General features: G+C 45.3%; 1 protein-coding gene across 4 annotated transcripts in view; it reads right to left on the bottom strand.

Moving 5' to 3' along the window:
• The window catches only part of HIVEP3 (HIVEP zinc finger 3), a 255,393-nt gene that overhangs the window by 57,000 nt on the left and 181,109 nt on the right, over positions 1–17,284 (bottom strand). For all 4 annotated transcript variants that reach the window (XM_030504573.1, XM_030504575.1, XM_030504574.1 and 1 more), the window contains 3 exons: positions 13,981–14,045; positions 4,346–10,004; positions 128–273 (listed from right to left, as the gene is read on the bottom strand). In XM_030504573.1, coding sequence (XP_030360433.1) covers positions 128–273; positions 4,346–9,460 — 5,261 coding nt within the window. In that variant the 5' untranslated portion in view covers positions 9,461–10,004; positions 13,981–14,045. The remainder of the gene's footprint in view (positions 1–127; positions 274–4,345; positions 10,005–13,980; positions 14,046–17,284) is intronic.

A 17,284-nucleotide genomic window follows, 5' to 3' on the forward strand; every position in this document is an offset into this window, starting at 1 on the left:
AGAAAGTAAGCTGAAATCCACCACTTCTGCTCACCTCCACACAGCACCTTCACTGACTTGCCATCATTGTTATCAGTAACTCCTATCCAACTGTGACACAAAAAGAGAAAGAAAAGCAGACACTTACCCTCCTTCAAAGATCTTGATCCGGACTGGCTCTCCTCTTTTGGTTACAAGAGCCTCTTCTTCTGATTTTCCTCTTTTATCCTCTTCCTTCTCAGCTCTAGTTATATCTTTTCGACCTTCATTAGAAAGGAGCGAAGGCAAATGAACCTATCTCCCCAAAAGAGCAAAACAATCAATGATTACATAAAAAATCACTCTAAGACAGACACAGACCAAACAGCCACAGAAAGAGCCAGCAACCTACTGCACATGCTGCTCCTGACAGCTAAGTGCAGTAATTAGGACACCCTCTTAACATACAGGACCTCTGCTTCTGGATTTTGAACCCTGCTGGTTATATTTACTGTGACTGCTTACAGGTTTTTAAATCACCCTTAGTATATGATGGTTCAATATTATCCAGCTCTTGCCAACTGGAAAACTGAGGCATAAAGAGAAGTGTCTTGGCTGGGTCACTCTGAGCGTGTGGTGAAGCCATGGGTCTCTGTTCCCAAATCCACTGCTCTGTCCTTGGATAATCCTCTAATATATACATCTACTAAGGTCTAGAGAGAAGGCATCTGTAGAACTCATATATTCAACCTCAACCTTTGGGTTTCCCCCACATATACACACATTCGCACAATTCTGGACTTTAGCCATCTGAATGTGATATAAATCACTTGACAGTCAAAGCTTTCGGGTGATTTCCTTTCCCTGAAACCCTGTTGCCAAGGGCGCAGTACAGAGAAAGCCACAAAACCAAAGGGAGAAAATAATCCTCAACCTCCCCAGATGCTCCCAGGGTAAAATCTGCTTTTCCACTGTTTAAATTGCCACCCCTTGTTTAGACCAAGGTTTAAGTCATGCACTGACATCTCATCTGGCATGTTTAATGTTTTTTGTTACAGTATATGGACATATATACAGCTGCTTCTCTAGCTTTGTACAATGCAAGGGGAGCTCTCCACACCTGGAGTGAAACCTGGATGTTGCCCTCCTACAACGTAAAAGTACAAATAACAGGGGTATTCAAAGCTCCAAAAGAGGAAAGCAGATTGCTTTTCACCCAGGTTACCCTTTATACAAGTGCAAGAATACCTTTCAAGTGCAACTAAGTTACTCATATCCTCCCTTTATATACAATTAATGGAAACAGACTCAAGGCATTTGAGAGACCAAGGTTATTAGAGGGATTTTGGTCTGAACATAACCAACAAACTGGCAGAAGTCTAAAGGAGAGCTGGTCACCCTTGCCTCTGCAGTTGCTGGAAAGAGTGGCAGCTCTCAAGGGTGATTCATCTGCCCCACCTTACACATTTATCTTAAGAGGGGAATGAATCACCCAAGAGGTGCCTCTTTGTCTCCCATGGTTATAGGGGAAGCCAAAGAGTGATTAGCTCAACTGAGACATGCAAAGTTCGGTGGGATATAACCCAGGCTCCCCAGCAGCATGCTGCTGGTAACACCATCATTCTCAGCAGGAGGAGAGATGGACTCACTCAGGTGCAGCTTTGCAAAACTGAGGTTAAATATTTCCAATTTGCCCAGCAATTTCAGCAGCTCACCTTAGAGCATTAAATGTACCCGGGACTGCTCTTTGCCCTTAAATCCAGCTTGAACAGATTAGCCCACATCCGCACCATCAGACCCACATACCCTTCCTAGATGCCTCCTGGATTTGGTCCCTGTCCTTTCTCCCTAAAAGTGCCCAGGAATTGCTTGGGAGAAGAATATCAGCCCAGGACAGAACAGTCCCAGGAACCATTTTTACAATTTAACAGCAGAAACAGTCTCAAGCTGGTATCTCTGGGCACGGACGAAATCAGTGGCAGGTGACACACTGAGCACCTTCAAAGATGAAACCTTGGCCGTTGTGACTTCACCTCCTGATATGAGCTACACGCTGGTAACAATACTAGTGATAACCTTCCCAGTTCAGCTCCTGATTTACTGAGGAATACAAAACAATTGACTTTCTAGATGTAGCATGAGGTTTATTTATTGCAACTTTTGAAAGCACAAAACATAGACAGATGAAAGGCACCAGAGAGAGCCAAAATCATACAGTCACTACTATCCCCCTTTACAATCTCGTTTAATTTACAAAGTGTGCAAGCCCGATACAGTGCAATCATCCATCCCTACATGCACGCTGGAGCCTACAGTCACTTCAGAATTGATCTGCTCAATAAATCCCACTGGTAATTTAAAAACCAAGCCAAGTACGTAGACAGTATACACAGTACTACTGTTTGCTGGTAGCTTGCTGCATGCATAATTATACAAAATATTAGAGCTGTTTTACATTTTCTGTTGTGTCAACTGACAACTTATAGTTACATAAAGAAGAAAATATTTAAGGGAAATAGCTAAGAGCGGAGTTATCTGAAGGTTGAACTTTCAACCTTGGACTGATACTACTTCTATGCAGCTCCTGTTAATCGCATCTTCCTGAGTAACCGGCAATGCTCCTTGCTAATCTGTGCCAGTCATGTGTACTTTAAAAACTAAACCGAGGATTTCACTCCCACTGATCATCTCGTCAGAAGTTATTTCTCTGCTTGGCATGAGGTCAATTTATCTCCATTGCAATTAACATAATTTTTGGAAGTCTCACTCCTTTAAGCAGCAGGTATTAATATTTTCATTTAGGCTGCACCATTTCCTAGGTGAATAGGGCAGGACAAACTCTTTTGCAGATTGTACCATGAAAACCTTAACTTTCACCAGCAGTCAGCTTATAGAGTTTTGTCTAAAACGTTTTTGAGTTTTTTGAGCAAATGCATGCAGTGAACTATGTATTTTGATGACTAAGGACTGAACCATTCCTGTCTAGAGCTTAAACCTTTAACTTCAGAGTATGAGGGTCTTGTATTTCTGAAGCACACGCTTGGTGTGCACTTTAGCACCATGTCAAAGAGCAAAGCTCAGAGGAGCACAGGCACTTCTATTAGAGAATGGAATCAAGGATGGTACGACACCGTTCAGATAAAATCCTTTGAAGAAGAGTGCATAATATCAAGCGCTAGTGTGGTTGTTGCCCCTGTGTCCCTAGAAATTCTGTCTTTTGGATTTCTGCAGAAGAATGATGGAAATGCTGAATAGAAATAAAGATTTATTGAGTCAAAGTGACTCTACTGTGTATTTTAAGACGTACTTATAAGCAGCAGCTGCAGCAGCAATTATGATAAATTTAATATTTAGCATTCATTTCATGATACAGAAATAAAATGAATAATCCATCGATATAAATTGACTTGAGATGAATATCAAATTGCAAAATCTTTAGAGCAATTCTGTTTGCTAATCTACATGAACATGATCTGGATTAAAGGGATCTGTATGGTTCAGCATTAACCAAGAGGGGAAAAGTCTGGCCTCAAAATGAGATAGATAACACTAGGCAGCTACCAGAAGTGTCATAAAGACTTCTGTGCCTTTATGGCCAATGTCTTTGGTGAGCTCTGCCCCTGCGAAGCTGTTTGCCTTGCTCCCCTCAACTCTAAAGACCAGGTCTAAAATATCCTTAGATACCCACAAAAGCAGGTAGACAGCTAAGGACATTAACTAAAGCGACCAAATGACACGGGTGTTTTAACTAGACTCCATGCCTAACCTACTGAGGCACTTTTATAAATGTCACTGCATGCCTTTATGCTTCTTTGGGGGCCTAAATACACTTGCAAATCTCCCTTTAATATTTTTAAATACTTTTAAGCATGCCTCTCCATGTTCGTTAATGTGAGATCAGTAGATGCACAACCAGACAGAATCCCATTTCCCCAAGGTAATCCTTTTTCATTTATAACATGCAAAATGTAGGGAATTATAACAGCAGTTAGGGAAAGAAAAAAAAAAAACGATTAAAAAAAAAAAGAAGTTGTAAAGCTATTTGAAATATCAAGACAAATGCAAATCAAGTCTAATCCTTTGTGCTTGAGCAGTGGCAGTTCATGGTGCGGTGGTGATTCCTACATGCTCTTTTGATTACAAGGCAAGTAGAAACTGGAGAACAGAAATATGGCACATTGCCTTGGAGCAGGCTTGCCTTTTATTTTATATATAACAGTGGGTTTTAGCTTCTTCATTCTAAAAGTTTCATTGAGAACAAGTGCTTACCAAATTGAGAGAGGGATGAATAAACTCCTATTAAACTAAGAATAGCAATTCCCCGTCCCTCGTCCCCCTCTTCCCATGAATCCAAATGGATGAGGAGAAATATATAGGATTGCATTACCTCGGTCATTTTTGGCTTCCTGGAGCTGGACGGGACAAGCCTGCCTGCCTCTGGACGTGGAGCAGTAGCCATGGTGTAGGTTTCCTTGCTCACCTTCTGCTTGGACCTCAGGAGGGACAGGGCTGCTTTAGTGGATATACCTGGAAGGTTAGGATTATACAAGCTAATACACCAGCTGGCATACACTGAAGACCTTCGATCAACTTGCTGGATATGATTTGGCTTTATGTAGTTTAAATAGCACCAACTGACATTAGTGGTTGTGTGGAGACTGGGGAACTGAAGTACCTTCTTCGTATCTGTACCTTCTCGAGACTTCATTGCACTATGAGTGACCTCAGACAGAGGTGCAGTGCTTGGAGGGTTTGGTGGAGACTGCTCCACCACTTCTTTGGAGTCTTCTTTCTTCACGGGTTGCAAAGGTGCCTTGCTGAGGAACTGCTTGCCAGCTGGCTGCTTATACTCTTCCAGTGCCTCAAAACTTGGAGAACCTGAATGGGACACAGCTTGCTGCAAAGTACTTGGGATTTCCTTTGGCTCTGACTGCTCTGAGGACAAACTAGGTGGTGTTTCAACTTCGACCCTGCCTTGGCTTTCTGCAAGCAAGTGAGATTTATCCTGCTTTTTCCCTTCCTCTATTGCACTGGGTGGCTTCACTACTTCCAACTTCTCTTCTGCTTCAGACACTTCCTCCTCTTTCACTCTCTTCTGCTGTTGTGTTTCCATGGTCAGCTCCAAGCTACCAGCTGGAGAGAGCATTCTTTTGCTTCCACCAACTGTTGACGTGCCTCCTTCCAGTCCAAGTACACTGTCTGATGGAGAGGTGAGTGGCATATAGCCTTTCCGTTCTGGTAAGGGTAAGGGCACTCTCAGATATGGGCTCTGGAAAATGCTTCTTTGATCCTCTGTGATCATCTGTGCCAGGTCAAAACCTAGTCCATGAACATCGGTGCTACAGACCAGGGTACCCTTGGGTTGATGATCATCAAATTTGGGGAGTACGATAGAAGAGGAACTGCACTGGGATTGAGTGACCAGAATCTGGGACAGCGTTGTGTACATCGCACTCCCATAGGATGGCATATTTGTCTGTATGCGAACAGGGACAACAAGTGACACCATTGGGTCTGACCGTGTAGGAACAATGAGCTGAGATGTGGATACAGTCACTGAAGGACTTGTTGTGCAGGTCAGAGGATGCAACCTACTGTCCGAGTCATATTCCGTGCATGGAGAAAGAGTGGAGGCTCCCGCTGTTGAAAATAAACTGGATTTGATCGGCGGTAAATGTCCACCAGCTTCACCTGGCAACTGGAGAGCAAACTGAGACTGAAGGGGCAGAAAAAAGGCTGAAGGGATTGGTGAGGAGACGGGGTAATGCACCGGCAGGAATGAAGGATGCTGCCTGAATGGCACCTCGGCTGGGTGAGACATCAGTGGAGGAGTGATATGAAGCGGGCCTGGGTGGATGAGCGTTTGCGGGAGAGGCAGTGGTGGGGTCTGAAATATGGAAGGAGGAATCTGAGGCATGGTGAACTGAGCAGAGAGGATGTCAGACATCGTGTGTGCAGCAAAGAGCTCTGCAGACTGCCCTGGCTGCGGCAGGAGGTGCTGGTAGGGAAAGATAGAAACCTGTGGGGACATGAACTGCTTTTCATGCAGCGTTAGCTGTGGTACGGGATGAAAAACTTGCAGAGCTTCTGTGTATGGCTGGGTGTATGCTGGCTGAGGGCTGTCTTTCGGCTGACTCTTTTCACTTGGGTAAGTACCATGAGAGGGCAAAGGGGATGAAGATGTCGGCTGCTGGGGCAAACTTGTTGAAGGAGATTTACTTGAAGAAGGAATTGGATCTTCTGTCTCCAGCCGGCCTCCTGGGGCCAAGTCTGGATCATGTTCTGGGTGCCTAGTGAGGGATGCTTGCCTAACTAGAAAGCATTTCCTTCGCTCCTGTGGAGCTGAGGAGGATGAGGGGCCAGGGGTTGAGGCAGGAGTGGATGACAAGCTCCCGTAGTCAAATGATTTACTGCGGGTCTCTGACATCTGGGAAGGATGGGACACATTCGGTGTCTGCTCAGAAGCAGATCTACGCATTTCCCTGGAATGGTGATGGTGGCTTGGTACCATCAACATATGTGAGCCAACACCAGGAGGCTTTGGGTGGGATTCGGAGGGCTGGCTCGTTGACTCTGACTTGCTGTGATCTTCACGATCAAAGGAGACAGAGTGGCTGGAGCCATGGGATATGCTGCTTTCCTGACTTGGGCTTCGGGTGAGGGAGACAGATTCAAAACTGGACTCTCCAGAGGACTGAGCCATTTCTGCCAGCCGCAGCCTCTTCTTTTTTGGTGGAAGTTTCTCTGCTGGGAGCTGAGAAAGGGTCTGGCTCCTCTGCGGCCACTGAAATTCCTCTGTTTTCTCTGGCTCTTTCGGAGGAGGCTCTGGCTCCGTTTCTGGTCTGTCGGGCTCTTCTGTGACCAGAATCTCTGGGACCTGGATGTTGGGCTGGCGTACCAGCCTGGGCTGCAGGGAGTGAGGCGGTCGGCTGTGCTGGGGTGTTGGCTGAGACGAGTACTGTGGCAGGGGTTTGTCTTCTTCCAAGCTGCTCACTTGCTCGATAGAGTCAGACTTCTCAAAGGAGCTCGTATGCTGGATAACAGAGATCTCCTTTGAGGTTGTTCTTCTCTCTTTGCCCTCTGCACTTGAAGCTGGTTTGGTATTCCTGGAATGGAAGCTGGCACTGACATCGGAAGGTGCGGATTTACCCGGATCTGCTGGTGACTTAATGGATTCACGGGTTAGGTTTAACGCGACATCAGATGATGCTGGGTTTGCAAACTGAGCCCCTGGCGCAGTACTGGAGGAGGGAGTCTCAGACAGCTCGAAAGCTGGAGGCTCCTCGTCGTCACCAAGACTCTTTTCCTTTCGCCTCTTTCGGAGCGGGGTAAGCTCCAAACTGCTCCCTAGCTTGTAATGCATCATCTGGGGCCACGTGTCAGGATCCGCAACACTTTTCTCAGTCTCTGAAGAGGTATGGGAAGTGGAAGAACGAGGCTTTGAGAGCTGCAGCTCTGAACAGTAGTATTTCTTATGGGCTTCATAATTGTCCCTTTTCTTATACCGAGCACCACATACGTTACACTCGTACATGAACCCTTTAACTTTCGGACCCTTCCGAGACTTTTTGGTAAGATCGCTTTCCTTGGTTTCAGGCTCCTCAGGAGGTTTGGAAACAGTTTCTTTGCTCGCAGAGCTAACCTCCTCTGAGACATATTCTACTCCCAAAGGTAGCTCAATAGCTGGTTGTCGTTTTAGCATTCGGGGATGGGAAGAAAACGCTTGACTGCGGCTTAAGACTTCAGGCTCCATGATGTGATCATCGAATGAATAGCTACCTCTAAAGGTATGTGGGGAGCTTATAGTGCATGCAGCAGAAGGCATTGAGTGGCTTCTTAGGAGAGGCACTGTCTCTGTGGCACTGTGGGATTGCTGAAGTGACAACAATGATTGTTCAGGCTTAATTTTTTCACCGTGGGATGTCAAAACTTTCGCTGCATCCAACTGGCTACTGGAACCAGATTTGATATCAAACTGAAACGGCTCTCTATATACACCGGACTTTGGAGATTCAATGCTGCTACGTCTAGATAGAGAGCTTCTTCTAGGCTTAACACTATCTATTTCACTGGTATCTACAACAGCTTCATTAATTGTAATTAGCTTAGTGATGTGTTCAATAACCTGTGTTCTAGGCACAGATAATGGTACCATACTAGGTTTCTCTTCACTAGACAGGTGGGGAAACCCCTGGGATGTGTTCGCACCTAACGCTGAAGTCCTTTGCCCAATTCTACCACATTTCCCAAAAATGATTTCTGCATAAGATTTTGCATTAGTATTTGGTGGGCTGATCTGCTGCTCTGCACTTTCTGATCTTGAGAAGTAGCCTGACTCGGTACTCCCTTTGCTCCCGGGGCTCAGGAAAGCTTGTTCATCTATGACCTTCTTCCGTTCGCTCAAGCGGAGTGCAAGCTTCTGCTTTATAGTATGGGTATCTTCAGATTTATGGCTCAGAGGATGGTCTGACGATGGCTCCGCAAACTGGGTGCTGTCCTCAAGAGACTGAGACATACTGGAATGAGACAATGAACACCGGTCATGGCTGGAGCCTTGACTCCCTCCACTCAGCAAACTACTGGACAAGAGCGTGTGCTTCTGCCTGGGTGAGAGCTCTACTGAATGGCCTGACATTGCACCCGTTTCCTCCTCCGAATCTGTGCTTTCTCCTTCTGTTGGCTCTTCAAAGTCCTCCCCACCAATCCTTTCCATTTCCAAGCTCGATGGATACATCTCTGCTCCGATCCCCGAGGCCAGCCCAGCTTTTATTCGGTGAGCATGAGATTTCCTATGTTTATACAAATTGCTCTTAGTCTTAAAAGAAAAGCCACATGGAATGCAAGGGTATGGCCTCTCACCCGTGTGTGACCTGATATGTTTTTGGAGCACACTTGGCTTTGCACAAGGCCTGCTGCAGTACTGGCAAATATATTTGCCTGGCTTCTGAGGTTTCTTTTCCTTCTTGTGCACTTCCTCAGCTTGTTTTAAGGAAACCTGTGAAGGGCGAGGGATATAGACCTTTTGAACGGACGGCATGTCCTCTCCAGGAATGATCGGTGAATGGGAAGGTAAGAGCTGGCCGTGGTGAGAGTGAAGCCCGGGTGATGAAAAGGAGCCAGAGGGGCCTGGTCTTACTGGATCAACTAGCTGCCATGTGGGACCTTCAAGGACATGCTCTGGTTTCCCAGGAGACATAAATGCTGGTGACAGTGCGTGCTGCTGAAGCTGCGAAACGTGGGGAGGATGTTCAAAAGAGGAAGGCTTAGGCTGCTTCTGATGTCCAGTCTTCTCCTGAGACTCCTCTCTTGGAATCGGCAAAGAACCAGAAAAGTGCTGCTGCGATATGATATCTCGGAGAGGGGTTCCTTGTGAAGGAGCAGAGCTGCCCTGGTACGTAGCTGCGGATGAAATACTGGCTTGGAAAGCCTCTCCTTTGGGAAGCCTCTTTCTTGGACTTTCCTCAGCCTTTTTTGTGCTCTTCTGGCTTTGTTCAGGATCCATGACCTTAAAAGGGTCTTTGAATGCTATTTCGGGAAGGTTTTGGCAGGCTTCATTTACGAATAATAAAGGTCTCTTCTGTAGATTCCCTGTTTTGCCTGCATTTGCTACGGAGCTGGAGCCACCAGGAGATGGTTGTTGATTTAAGATATTACTAAAGTGTCACTAGTTGCTATTTGATTCAAAAAAAAAAATGTTTCAAGGTCAATAAAGTTCACATTGGTAACACATGACAAACTACTTCAAAGAGAGAAAACTTTCCAAAACTTTTAGTCCAAATATTTTCCTTGTGAACTTGGTTAAGGCTTTAAACCTTGCCATTTTATTTCAGTTGACAGTGGCAAGCCTTCAAAGTCAAGATGCAACCCACAATGTGTCTCTTGTTTGTTATGCAAACCTTTGAAAACTTGAGACTTTAGTGCTCATCTCACAATGATCTTTTTTTTCCTGGGCAAGGAAAATAACACTGAACGGTGTGTGTCCCCCTGTGTCTTCCTTCTGTTCCACTTTTGAGTTCAAAAGTCTTGGAAAAGTATTTCCCACATTTCTGTAATTACATCCAAAAGAAAACAAACAGAAAAAATTACTTCAGCATTTGTCTTTAAGCAATGAAATGCTGCTACTTCTATAGAGGGTAACAGTAAATATTTTGCACAAAAGTAATTCAGGATCACTGACTGAATGTCTGCCATTCACGAGACATTACTTTTAATGGTAATCTAAACATCAATTGTACCAAGTCAAACCTCAGAGACTCGTACTTAGTTCAATGCACACATAACCTGGCTCCGCAGCAGTAACCAAAGACAGTAACTTGAAACACAGACACTTCTGAAAAATGTATTAAAATGGTTTTAAACCTGAATTCCTTCTAATTTCCTGCTAACATTGATGGGTTTACAGTTTTTATAATTATATTTCCTTCCCAAACAGACGCCACAGTAAAGCTGACTAAATACAAAGCACTGCCTAATGCAGCACATACATTCACTGACAAATAAAACGCAAATCTTTTCTGCATAAAACCCACTCTTAAGCTTGCAACAATCTTCAGTGTCATTTACAACAATAGCAGGTAAAGAGAAAGCATATGCACCCTTATACTGAGATGCTGCCTCTTTAATTTCCTGCCTTTTGTCACCAAACAATGGTAAACCCAACTTGTATAGCATGTATTTCATACAGGCGGGATGTCAAAACTGGCTGTCTATAAATGGGAACCCTTCTTACAATGAATTTGAACGGGAGGCTCTATTAAACCTACCTCCCTTGTCAGCAAATACTGAAACAGGGAGGAAATACTCTGATTCCACTTAAATAAGGCAGCATCACCAAGAGATGGAATAGAAAATTGGTGGGATACTCCTAAGGAAAATAAGGATGGTGCTTTTAAGCAAAGAAAATTGATACATGTAATTTACAATGAGAAAAGAACCATCTTCTCTACAAAGCTATTATCTGCCTTAGGGTGCAGTGCCTTGCTATGACAGAATTGCATTGGTTTAATTATGGGAAATGGGTCAAAGTCCTGCTCCTTTGATCCTGCCCCATACAGTGGAAGGGTGCATGGATGGGGATGAAGCATAACAGGGAAAAATGGGGGACTGAAATTTTAGCTGCACAATCACCCAACTTCATCTTGAAGAGAAACAGTGAAGAGCCAGCAGAAGAGGCTGGTTGTGTTCAAAATTAAGTCCTCCAAGGACTACCCACTCCTTATTCATTCCTAAACCCTGTGGACTCTCCACATTCAATGAGAAAAGAGAGACATGGAGTGTAATTTAACAGAGGGCCTACAAGGATGCCAGAGAGGGATTCTTCATGAGGGACTGTAGTAATAGGACAAGGGCAAATGGGTTAAAATGTAAATGGGAGATTTAAGCTAGATATAAGGAAGAAATTCTTTACTGTGAGGGTGGTGAGGCGCTGGCACAGGGTGCCCAGAGAAGCTGTGGCTGCCCCATCCCTGGCAGTGTTCAAGGCCAGGTTGGACACAGGGGCTTGGAGCAACCTGCTCTAGTGGAAGGTGTCCCTGCCTGTAGCCGGGGGTTGGAACTAGAGGAGCTTTAAGGTCCCTTCCAACCCAAACCAGGCTGTGATTCTATAATCTATGATTAGTTATCATTCCAAATGTTCAGACCATCCTCAGCCTCTTCTGATGAACACATGGGCCCCAGCTGATTTTGTTAGGAATTCTGCACAGAAGTTAGCATTTAAAGCATTGGTCAACAAATAAGCACACCTGCTGCCTGCAGGACTGAGCACAGCCATTCTGAAACCATCCATGCTACTTTCCACATATTTTTGACATTACTGGAAATGGTCCCTGGAATGGGAATGGCAGGAGATCATCCTCCTGTCTGGATGCAGTTACTCCAGATTGATACATCCCCAAGGAAAATTCAACAGTGCAAAATAAAGTGGCAGAAAAAAAATGAAGTCATAGAATCGCAGACTGGGTTGGGTTGGAAGGGACCTTCACAGGTCATCTAGTCCAAACCCCTGCAATAAGCAGAGACACCTTCAACTAAATCAGATTGCTGGGAATCACATCTAGCCTGGCCTTGAATGTCTCCAGGGATGGTGCATCTACCACCTCTCTGGACAACCTGTGCCAGTGTTTCACCACCCTCATTGTAAAGAATTTCTTCCCCACATCCAGCCTGAATCTCCCTCTTTTAGTTTAAAACCATCACCCCTTGTCCTATCACAACAGGCCCTGCTAAGAAGTCTCTGCCCATCTTTCTTTCCTGTGAACTTAGAGGCTTGGTAGAAGAAGGGAACAAGATGCCTAATGCTACTCTGCCTGGCTCAGATACAGCCTAGGGTAGCTAAGAGTGTCTCGTTGCATTACATCAGATAAGAGATCATGTTCTTGCTGCTCTCCCTCTTGCCTGATGATCCCTCTAGCTGGCAGAGGCAGGGGGCTGGTGTGGGTCAGGCTCCACAGAGCTCCTGTGCACACAGGCAGCTTCCTGTTGGCTCCTTCTGGAAATGCAATGGGACTAATGCTGGTGGGAAAGCCTACTCTTTTTCTTTTCTTCCTCATTGTCCTTCCAGTTTCTATTCTCTTCATCTCAGTCAAAATCTATCTTCAGACTTCAGTCTTTTAATATTCATTACGTTTTACCAGTTCTCCCCTTTGCTTCTCAGAAAAGGCCCACCTTCTGCTTTTACTTTCATCTCCTCCCCCTCATGACCTGAGTAGCTTCTTCTCCCTGTCATGTTGTGCCTCTACTAGTTTTTCCTTACCACTTTCACTTTGCAGGCACTCTGCACTGGGCTCCCTGTAGAACAGCACAACAGCAGCTAACACGCAGCAAGGCAGCACGTGGCATTGGCACAACACATAATCATAGAATCAACTAGGTTGGAAAAGACCTTCAAGATCATCAAGTCCAACCATTCCCCCAGGACTGTGTTAGTCCAAATGCTACCTCACTCCTAGAGACAAATCTTCAAGGAAAAAGTCCCATGGATTTTATGGCACATGGTTTCCAGCTGCTAACATTGCATGTCTGTGGCCAAATTCAAAGTACAGGCACTGAATCTGGGGATTCCGGCTATCATTTCTATTCAGACATCATTTCTTAGGGGTTTACTTGAGATGCAATGGAGAGAACATGAACAGAAATGCCTGTTTTCTTCACAGTGACAGAAACAAAGAGTGCCCCCCTGATGAAAGAGATCAACGACTAAATTCCTTCTGATTTTAACGGGACAAAAATTTTACCCTAAAGCCTGAGATAAAATGATTAGAAATGCTCCTCTAGAAAGTCACAAGTGTTGGTATTTTGAATTACCTTATTACAGCTGAAATGAATTCCTGCATAGAGGCCCAGGCACACAGTCTCTCCCAATCCCAAACCTCGACTAAGTCCACCTAAAGAGTTTGAGGAAGAGCTGACCAGTGTCAAGGTTGGTCCCTCTGTGCCTGGGACTATCAGCACCTCTATGCAGCCATCCACCCAAACAAGCTCTTTAGCACTGGATTTGGGATTAAGACTCCCCATAAGTGGGAAGAGGAGTGCTGGAGGCTGCACCTGACACCTGAGCTCCTGGTGGGAACATCACTGAAAAGACACTCACTATGTTCCTCAGTTCTTACAAAAAACCTGCAACTCCATGCTTTATAAAAGCAGATAATGCGATGGCCAAAGTATGAGGTGGAAGCCAAAGGGCATTCTGCTACCTGTAGATCATGGTCTTTGCAACCAGATCTCAACTGTAGCTTTGAACAACAGGGCAGATGACACCTTAGACGTTCAAAGTGATTTATGACTGAGAGGGATTTACAATGCAAGCAGTGGGCAGCAGTAGTAGATCTCCTGTCATTACCTCTTGTAATTAGACTCAGTAATACAAACCGCTACTACAGCCAGGCAAAAGTTTATCAAATACATCAAAGAAAAGCAAAGCAAACCAAACAGAAATGCAAGTTCTGTTGCCAGGTTGAGTCCACTGCAAAGAGCAGTGCACACATCCAGGGTAAATTACGAGGGAAGAAAACAGAGATTACTTACAGTGGACTTGGTAGTCTGTAATTTTGATGGTGTCTCCCTTTTGTTTGCTCACGATTTAATTCAGTCTGTAAAAGAAATAGCCCGTTGGAGTCGTAATGCGCATACATTAAAATGCCATCTCAGCAGTGAGCACACAGGACTTACATCAGGTGCCCTGATGGAGAGGATTGCTTGGTAACCGAAACAGTACACAAACTCAGTCCCAACAGCTGGAGAAGCCCTTGGTGACTGCATGCACCTCCTCTGGCACATTTATCCTGATGGTGACATGCACGCTCATAGAAAACACATCGCCATGGGGTATTCCTCCTCCTGGCCAAGGCTGCAAGGGAAACCACAGCCTGGCTGGTGTCAGCCATGGCCAGATGCAGAGCAGACAAGGCAACAGCTCCACACCCCCACATGGATTTTAAGTCAGCTCAGATATTGAGTATTTGGATCAGCATGCAGGTGCTGCAGCCCATCCTCCAAAGCTCGTATTTAGTCCTTAGTTTTGCATTTAGTTTGAAGTAAACCACTCAGTTCCTCCATACTACTTAGAATTATAAAATGTTTAGGGTTGGAAGGGAGCTTAAAGCTCATCCAGCTCCAACCCCTGCCACGGGCAGGGACACCTTCCACTAGAGCAGGTTGCTCCAAGCCCCTGTGTCCAACCTGGCCTTGAACACTGCCAGGGATGGGGCAGACACAGCTTCTCTGGGCACCCTGTGCCAGCGCCTCAGCACCCTCACAGGGAAGAGCTTCTGCCTCAGAGCTCATCTCAATCTCCCCTCTGGCAGGTTAAAGCCATTCCCCTTGTCCTGTTCCTCCAGGCCCTTGTCCAAAGCCCCTCTCCAGGTTTCCTGGAGCCCCTTTAGGCACTGGAGCTGCTCTAAGGTCTCCCCTTCAGGAGCCTTCTCTTCTCCAGGCTGCCCCATCCCAGCTCTCTCAGCCTGGCTCCAGAGCAGAGCTGCTCCAGCCCTCGCAGCATCTCTGTGGACTCGCTCCATGTCCTTCTTATGTTCGGGGCCCAGAGCTTTATTCTTTCTCAGTGGCAACTGATTGTTAGAAAACAAATCATTAAAATAATAAAAAAAAAGTTGGTTTTTTTTCTTTAAGAAGCAGCAGCTTTTCGTTTCAAAACTACAAACTCCTGCACCTACCAACACAACTCACGTGTTTGGTTCTTAAACCAATTTCACACATGCAACATCTGCCGAGTTGCTGTGGACCTGCTGGGGGAGAAGACAATCCAGCACTAAATTCCAGTGACTTGGGTTCAATTCCCACTTCAGCTACACATTTCCTGTGTGAAACTGGGCAAGTCAGATCATCTGTGGGCCGCGTTAGTCCCTGTTTCTAAACCAGGGATACTTCCTTATTACACAGATGTGCTGTGAGTCATCCATTAATGTCTGTCAGACCCTCGGATACTATGGGAAGGGAGAGACCCACAGAGATAAACAGGGATGTATACAATTAGAAACAGATGGGAAGACATCCAGGGGACCTTCTCTGCTTATTGAAACATCTAGGATGGGACGCTGTGCTTATTAACTTTTTCCTTATACCCCACATTGTATCAGCAACTTCCCTTCTCACCTTTCCAGGCAGCAAAGGGCACCGGTAGCTGCACCATGAGGAAAGCAGACAGAAAGAAGCAATTCTCGTTTTGCCAGGAAGGCATGTACAAAGGGTTAATCTAATTCATAACTTAGAACAGTTTCTCCAGAAAAGCATTTGAGTCAGAACAGAGTAATTATTGCAAAATCTGCATATTTTGGAGCTAAATATTCCCAGAAATATCGCCATTGAAACTAGAAGGAAAAACAAAAATGAAGCAACAAGCCCTGAGCAGCCTAGGAAGCATCCCCAGCACAGCAGAGATCTCCAGATTACGAACCCAGATATGGCAAACAGCAGCTGAGAGCTCCTTTCCTCCCGCTCACACTCACAAAATGCAGAAGACACAGTAGTTTCTTCCTACCTTGAAGGTCAACACTCAGCTCTGCAGCCTTTGGTAACAGTTTTAAGGCAGACCAAGCTCTTGCACACAGCCTTATGTTCGCTGCCTGGACCAGCTCTCGGCTGCTCCATTTCCATCATTAAGAGCAGCAGGGATTTGAAGCCAGGCTGCTGCTAATATGGAAGGGCATGCCAATATACCACTCGTATTCTAGAGAGTTTGTTGGGTGTTTTTTATATTGTTAATGAAACTAATCCTGTTTTCTTGCTAACAAAACTCAAGAAACCCAAGTTGTCCCGCGGTGTTCAAGTTGACCCTCAAGAATCATTCACCACTCGTGACTATGAAGAGGGATTCTGTGCATCACCATCACGTCTCCTCCTCAGGATTGCAGAAATCTCTGCTGCTTTCACTTCTCATACACTCATTGGCGTAAGAAAGTCATTAGTTTTGAAACTACTGCTGCATAATGATGCTTTCAAAATCCATCTGAATTGAATGCTCCAGACCTGCCAAACCCAGAGTGGGAAGCCAGCTATCGGCGAGATGGTGATTCTTTCCAAGGTAACGTGTCTTGCATACAGCTAAAGCAGTAATTGCCTTTCCCCAGTAATACGTTCCCCCTGCTGAGACTTATGGTTAAACTCATGTATTGAGAAACCTTCCAAAACGTTTGTACATAGTTTCAAACCACAGAAGCAAAAAAAAAAAAGAAAGGAAGGGACAACCACAGTTCAGATGGAGTTTATGATTTGTGCTCAATCTCATAATTGCAGGGTGAATCAGTGGGGAATGAGGTTTTACTCAATACCACACTCCCTGGTCTCATGGGCAGCAAGCTTTGTAGAGATCAGCTGAAAATGGTTTCCCCTTGACCCTCCCCTGACTTATTGACGAACCTCACCTCAAAGACTGCCTTGCCTTTCTTCCATGGATGCACACAGGCACGTCTGGACAGTCATGCTGAGCACAAGAGCCACTGCATACTGCCTGCTCACATCTTCATTTGCCTGGTGCAAAAACCAAGCGGACAATGGATAGCGGAGGTATAACGCAAAACCCAGGCAGATATAGGGAGTGTCACAGATTATTTTGCTGTATGAGCAGCAGAATCTTGCTTCAAGATGAAGCTCAGCCTTCTGCAGAGAGCAGACACAAAGCCTAGACACTGATATGGAGCTAGGTCATTCTATGTCACTAGCCCTCAGGGTCAGAAAATTGATCCTGGCTCCTTTTATTTACTGATGTAAGAGTCGTCTCAGTTGCTCTGAAGTTGGAGGGTGGAGGTTTGCATCTGCAGCTAGTCACTACCCTGCTTCTCCTGCCCTGAGGAACTGACTCCTCGCACTGTCTGGTGAA

Source organism: Strigops habroptila, chromosome 12, assembly GCF_004027225.2.
Source record: "Strigops habroptila isolate Jane chromosome 12, bStrHab1.2.pri, whole genome shotgun sequence".
Taxonomy (NCBI): Eukaryota; Metazoa; Chordata; class Aves; order Psittaciformes; family Psittacidae; genus Strigops; species Strigops habroptila.